General features: G+C 44.4%; 1 protein-coding gene across 1 annotated transcript; it reads right to left on the reverse strand.

The window, feature by feature from the left end:
- Window positions 1-555: 555 nt before the first annotated feature.
- Window positions 556-1,531, reverse strand: LOC120296205. The gene is made up of 2 exons (XM_039317905.1): window positions 1,151-1,531; window positions 556-1,065 (listed from the first exon to the last, which is right to left on the reverse strand). Exons 1-2 carry the CDS (start codon window positions 1,529-1,531, stop codon window positions 556-558), a joined length of 891 nt encoding a protein of 296 aa, XP_039173839.1.
- Window positions 1,532-7,379: the final 5,848 nt, after the last annotated feature.

Consider the following 7,379-nt stretch of genomic DNA (forward strand, 5'->3'; position numbering starts at 1 on the left):
CGATCAAGCAAAGCTTGTTGGAGAGAACAAACTTCCTTACCTTAGCACGCCTAACAGGATTGAGGATACCTCTAACATTCCAGAATCCAAAAAACATATGTACACAAGGAAGGGAGGCAGTTACCTCTTCATAGAGGCTTTGCGCGTGAGAGGTGGCTTTAGCATGAACCGGCGGGAGGTTCGGGAAGTAGACGATCCGGCTGGTCTTGAATAGAGTCTGGCTTTGCACAAGACATCGTCCCCCGAGGTGAGGAACTGATGGATAGTAGATCGTCATCCTCCAAGATAGCATGAATACTAGAACTAGCAATCTCATTCGAGCCAATAGAATGTCCCGAGCGGGAGGTGCGGTCCAAGGTCTTGGTAGTATTATCATGTACCTTAATAGGTGCTTTCAAAAGTCCCTTAGAAATCCGAACAGGAGGGAGCACAGGTGGTTTAATCGGTTTAGTGGAAACGGTCTTTAGATTCAACTGTTGTCCACCTCTGGTAGCGCTTGGCACATTGACAGATGCCGCCTTCTTAGAAAAAGGAAGCTTTTTATTTTTATTTTACCTACCACTTCATGTCATTCCTCACCTGCGGGAGGAATAAGAGGAGGGGAAGAAGCGAGGGCAGGTGTGCGACTTCACGCACTGTGACTAAATCAGAGGAACCAGCATCGTTTCTTGTAGGTATAGGCAGAGCAACCGAAGACGACACTTGGGAAAAAGCAGCGGCTTCCGCATGAGGAGCAGCAAGTTCCCCACCGGCTTCCAAAGCATCGAAAGGCTGCTGGACTCTTTCCGAATCTTGTTGCTGATGCGGGGCATGAGCAACCACCAAAACAGGGGAAGCAAGCCTGTCCTGGGGGAGCTGAATAGGAGCAAGAACAACTGATACAGGAGCCTTGGCTGCACGTCTCCTCAAATTAGATGTTTGGCGAGGGGCTAGGGTATTGCAGTTATGGCCAAAGATGCCGCACTTGGAACAAACTTGTGGACACCACTCATATTCCACAGCAACAATACGGGAATTTCCATTATGAACAAGCAGTATAGAATCACAAGAGGCAAGAGGGCTGGTCTACAGTAATTTCAACACACACACGAGCAAAAGCTAACATATCCATTTGCTCAGTATGATGATCCACATACAAAGGCTTGCCAACCGCACTCGCAACTTTGCCAATAGCCCGGGCCGACCAAAAGGAGAAAGGAAGGTTTCTCAACTTGACCCACACGGGGACAATTAAATGGGTGTCTTTCTCGAGTTCAGGATCAGGCTTCCATTGTTGCAGAATAAATGGAACCTTCGCAACTGTGATTGGGCCACCTTCAAGGAGCTTCCTCCTAAAATCCATATCAGTAATATGCAGCATGAAGAAACATTTTCCGTTTGCCATGACTTCGGTGAGGTACGGGCTCCACGCCCTTTTAAGAGCTTCCTCAGTAACTTTAAACGGAATTCTCCTACCCAGATAATAGCCAATCAAACAATCATGGAGTTTGGGGTCAGTAGCTTGAAGGTCAAGGTCTGACAGCTCAACCATCGGTTTATCATCCAAAAATGCAGGAGGGGTGAATTCTAAATCGTAGCCTTTCCTTAACACTTGAGCAACATACGCCCAAGAATGGCTAGATGGATTTGCCTCGCCCGTAGGCTGAGGCCGGTTCGGTCTGGATCTACCTCTGCTTTTCGTGCGAACACCAGCATGGTTACGAACAGGGGTGGGAATATCCGTCTATCTCAGATCAGGGGAAAAAGAGGGGCTTCGCCCCTTATCCTTGCACGAGGGCCCATCAAGAGAAGGTCGACCTAAAACTTGAGGGACATGGGTGAGAGAACTTGGCCCTTCATCAACATGAGAGGCCTGGCCAAAAGCCGAGGCCATCACAGCAGCAATTCGAAATCCAGAACCCAGACGGGAAAAAAGAGTGGACATACCAGGGCCAAGCTTCGGGGTTTTGAAGGGAGGTAGAAGACGCCCTAATTTGATTTTTCCTTTTTTTCTTCCAAAATAGAGTTTGGCAATCGGATCGGAGCTTTGGCGCGGGAAGTCGGGTGCTGGTGTAGACGCAGGTAAAGCGAGCAGCGGTAGCGTGGGCGTGAAGCTAGTTGTCGGGCACCAAGGAGAGGTGAGCAGTGACGGTGTGGGTTTTGGCAACGTCGGGTCGTGAGTCCGGCGAAGTGGCACAGGCGCGGTGCAGGAGCAAGAGGCGCAACGCGAGCGCGGGGGGAGCAACAGCGGGCATCGGAGGTGCCATGATGGAGCTGCAGATGTGGGCGAGGTCGACGGAGTGGCAGTGACGGGTCGCAGGTGCAGAGGCATGGCGATGGGCGACGACTCAGGCAGCAGGAGTCACCGGTGGGAGAGGCTCCGGTGGCAGGCGGAAGGCCGGCGCGTGGTCGTCGGGGCGCCGAAAATATGGACGTCAGGAAGCCGAGTCTCGAGCGCGGCCAAGCTTCTCTCCTCCACAGTGATGGTTTGTACTTCTCTTAGTCCATAAGGCTCCAAAATTGGTTTCTAATATTCGTATGCAATTTAATTTGAAACACCTAGCCAAAATTTAGACATTAACAACTGCTTCCTTTTGAAGGTGAGCTCATAAATGTTGCATTCAAAGACGAACTGATACCTAAATTTTGTCCATACATATGCAGTAGATTATATCTTATTTGGGACCATGTGTCCTATGCAAAAAATAAAATAAAATACAATATAACATTATACATACTAAGATAGATAGGAAGATGCCTATAGTTACTTATCGGGAATGAGTGAGATGGGACGCGAACCTCAAGTTTGGTAAGTATCTGGCTATCATCTTACTTGATAACGTGAGGAAGTTGCTCTTCCAAGATCCGAATCTTTTTTTGGTTACCTTGGTGGAAAATTGCTTTTTTAGGACTCGAACCATTCTTCGGTCATTTGTTAGAGCAATAAGTTGTTTGTCTGGGACTCGAACATTTCTTCGGTCGCCTTGATGGGAAATTACTTTTCTAGGACTCGAACCATTCTTCAGTAGCTTGTTAGAGTAATAGGTTGTTTGTCTAGGACTTGAACCTTTCTTTGGTCGCTTGTTAGAGCAATAAGTTGTTTACCCGACCTTTCTCGGGGATGTGCCGACATTTCTTGAGACATTTGTTTGTTGGGTGCCTGACCTTTCTCAAGGACACCAATTTGTTGGTTGCCCGACCTTTCTTGGGGATGTGCCGACCTTTCTCGGAACATCTGCTTGTTGGGTGCCTAATCTTTATCAAGGACACTAGTTGATTACCCGACATTTCTCGGGGATATGTTGACCTCTCTTAGGACATTTGTTTGTTGGGTGCCTGATCTTTGTCAAGCACACTCATTGATTACTCAACCTTTCTTGGGGATGTGCCGACTTTTCTCGGGACATCTACTTGTTGGGTGCCTAATCTTTGTCAAGGACATCGGTTGATTACCCAACCTTCCTCGGGAGATGTGTTGACCTTTCTCGAGACATTTGTTTGTTGTGACATCTGTTTGTTGGGTGTTTGATCTTTGTCAAAAACACCGTTTGATTACCAACCTTTCTCAGGACATTTGTTTGTTGGGTGCCTAATCTTTGTCAAGGACATCGGTTGATTATTCGACCTTTCTTGGGGGATGCGCCATGTGACATCTTAAATTTTAGGTTCTGATTTCGATTGAATAAGTTGGGCTTTTCATCGACGTGACCATAGTGCTTTTCTATGAGCTGATTACTCACGGGATAACTAGTCTATCGGGTGAAGTTGTTAGGGATTTTGACGCAATAGACTTGAGAATTCGACTAGGAATTGACTGCTCGACCGTGCTAATCTGCAATGGTCATTATGGCACGGTTAAAATCGATTAGAGATCGGAGATAGGTCGATTCGACAGAGGTATGTGATTAAGTGTGGGCGATTCCACCTAATTGCAAAATTCTTGTCAAACGACACTAGACCGATTTTTCTATCTTTTTTATACCCTATGTCCGTATTTGAAATCTCGAGATTTTCACAATAACCGAGAGTCGCTAATGTGTCAAAAATGTACTTTGTGGCTTGAAAATAATCAACCACATGTCAAATGCACCAAAAATTCCTAAAAATTACCATATAGAGTAGGACTCATTCTCAGAAGATTTTTCTGTAAACCGAGATTTTTGGTGAAAATTCAAAATTAGCCGTTTTGGATCGGGAACTTCGAGGGACCCTTTTTGGTTGCATCTTTGGTTGTCAAGTGGGGTCTATGGGTAAGGAAAAATGTGAACACATTGGATAAAATTATGGACTTCAATCGAGATTGATTGGATGAGAAATTGAATGCGATTGAAGGGGAATTGAATGAATTGGAGGCCAAATTGTACAAATTCGTAGGCCATGGTGGGGGTGAACCATTTGCCTAGCCATCTAAGGCTTGTTAGGGAAGTTTTGTGAGGGAAAAGAGGCAGAGGATAAGGCTAAGTGGTGGGGGCAAGTGTGATGAGTGAATGAGGCTAATGTTAAAGACTTTGAAGGTAAATGGTGGACCCTCTACAACAGACCCTTTCTTCTTCCTCCTTGAAGCCTTGCTTTCTCCATTATTAAGGTGTAGAGAGAGCTTGATAAACCAGAGAACATAGAGCAGTAGTTCCCCTTGGCCATCGCACACCAGCCCAAGCCACTAGAGCCTTTTTTCTCTCCCGTTTTCCTTAATTCCAGTTTCTGCTCTAGCTAACCTTTTGCCAAAGATCTGAGTTAAAAGTGGTATTTTCGGATGAATTAACTTTTGTGCCATCCACCGTTGTGCTAAGCACATCCAAATCGTTCAAAGGAGCCCGACCTCGCGCCGAACAGAGCCACCGGCCGTCCTGTAAGCCGGTGAGAAGAAACCGGTCGTCGGATCGTCTAGAAGCCACTTACCTACACTGTTTCACCTGTTTTGCGACTTTAAGCCATTTTCTCCCCATTTCAATCCTACCTCCACCCATGCCAACCACCCGCAAGTCCCCCTTGACCCCTAGGAGCCACCGGTTGCCGACCACCCGCTCATCGGAGCTTCAATTAGCCCATTCCTTCGTTGTTTCAGCCATCGGTTCGGCCTCTGTATTCCAAGAACAGAAGCTAAAGTTCCAGCAAGCTGTGAGGTCTTCGTGGTTCATTTCCGAGTCCTTCTCAGCCTCGCTTAGTGTCGCCACAAGCTTGATTGTCGCCCGCCTTGCCGTCGCTGTTGCCATGGACTCACTTGAACGCAAAACTGGTGAGTTTACTCACTAAACCTTGCTTAGGAGGTTAATTATGCTTAATGGTTGTTTAGATTAGGATAAGCATGTTTAGGTGGTTAGATTAACTTAGTTAAATATTAATTAGATTATGTGGATGGATTAGTTTAGTGGTCAATTAATTAAGGCTAATTATGTGATTAAATTAGTGTAATCTTGATTAGGCCCTTAATTTATTATTTTGAACTAATTAATTATTTCGAATTTATAAATATTATTTTATTAAATTAATACAATATATTATTTATTTAATTTCGGAATATATTTAATCATTTATTATTTTCTGGAAATTAGACCGAGATAGCCGGTGACTGGAATTTCGTGCTGATTGCAATGGTGTGTTTAAATAATGCATTTGATGGTTGGATTGTGCAAATTGAGTGATGATTGTGAAAATATGAAATTTATTCAGAAAATCTCGAATGTCGGGTTTTGACACCGAAAATGAATTTTAAATATTATATCAAATTGTTGGGTTTCTGTTAAAAAAAAATAGTGGGGTTTGAAAAGGAGATGTATCACTTTTAAAGATTCGAATTGATCGTATACCCACACGCGACTACTTTTTTAGATGTTTTTAATATGAAGAAAATAGGCCAGGATTACTATTTTAATTGAGGCATTTGAGTGCAAAGCACGGTGTCCTGAGTCGAGATTGAGTGGTCGTGTGTTGGTTAAAGAGAACCTATCCTAGCGTTTACGCCGGACGTTACTAAATCCCACTTTCGGGTTACCCATGCATTAGGGTAGTGGGTTGTAGTATATTTTGGACCTATGCTTCTTCGGGATAGCCGTCTTTGTGATGTAGCCGTGCTCAATGGGGAAGAGACAATGGCTAGCTACGCCAGTAGACAACTTAACATGGGAGTCAATTGTGCCTTGAGTGGCTTAATTAACAATTGGAACGCATGGTTGTTTGAGTTTGATGCGCCTGATTATGAGACAAAACTGTGTGGCATAGTATAGGACGTGTTATAACGGTTTGACCTTATAATCGAGACCCCTATGATTTGTTAAGTTGTTGAGGCGTTTCAATTATTATGTGCATTAATTATATGTATTTGTGATATGAACTGTGTTGACGTGCAAGAAGGAACTCAGGCAAGGTAAGTCCTTTGTTCTCATTGTGTGGTTGTGTGACTAGATCGCCCTAAGGCATATTTCCTTCCTAATAAGGGTTTAGGGGGTGGACTTGCTGAGATATTATCTCACTGGTTATTGTATAATTATTTTCAGGTCCTTAGAAAGTGGTTATGGAGGACTGATGTCCCAGAGTCTGTGGAGGTGGAGTTTGAAGGATTGGCGTTTGTGTTTGACTAGTATGTTGTAGGACAATTCCTTTTTGAGAGCTAACCTTATTGTAGACTTTTGACCAGACTCTTTTCGTACCTAAACTCATTGTTTATAATAGTTGGCTTTTGTGAAATGTGCCCTACTTTCCTATCCCATGTTGTTTGTTGTCAAAGGTATTTGTTTCGCTTCCGCATGTGCATTTAAAATGAATGGGTCGATGACGCGTCCTAGGAATGTCGCATTTGTATTGATCATAAAGGGATGCGTGCGCGCTCGAGGTTTGGGGCGTGACACGCCGACTTCTCTCGAGACATATATCTTGGAGGATACTTGGACATTTGCAGGCATCGAAAGAGTACCTAGACATTTGCAGGCATTGAAGAAGTACTTGGATGATCACAAGTACGAACTCTAGAGAATACTTGGACATTAGGCAAAGAACGAGTACTTAGATGTTCGCAAGTTCTAACCTCGATGGTTACCTAGATATTTGTAGGCATTGAAGGAGTACTTTGATGTTCGCAAGTACGAACTTGGAGAATACCTGGACATTCACAGGCATCGGAGGAGTACTTGGATGATCACAAGTACGAACTTGGAGGATACTTGGACATTCGTAGGCATTGAATGAGTACTTGGATGATCACAAGTACAAATCCTAGAAGATGCCTGGACATTCGCAGGCATCGAAGGAGTACTTGGATGATCACAAGTCTTGAATACTCAGCAAGGTCTCTCACCTTTTGGTAAAGAGAATTTGGGCAATATCTAGGATGAACCTGGGATATCCGTGAAGGTCTTTCACCTCTAAGAAGAAGAAAGTTGTGATATCGAGGAGACACCTTCGTG

Source organism: Eucalyptus grandis, chromosome 7 (assembly GCF_016545825.1).
Source record: "Eucalyptus grandis isolate ANBG69807.140 chromosome 7, ASM1654582v1, whole genome shotgun sequence".
In the NCBI taxonomy this organism is placed as follows: Eukaryota; Viridiplantae; Streptophyta; class Magnoliopsida; order Myrtales; family Myrtaceae; genus Eucalyptus; species Eucalyptus grandis.

Excerpts from the sequence above, each read along its gene's own strand:
- LOC120296205 (XM_039317905.1), bottom strand. The coding sequence starts at position 1,531 with ATGGTTGAGCTGTCAGACCTTGACCTTCAAGCTACTGACCCCAAACTC. Across the intron at positions 1,066-1,150 it reads TTGGCAAAGTTGCGAGTGCG|ACCAGCCCTCTTGCCTCTTG; the intron begins GTTGGCAAGCCT and ends AAATTACTGTAG.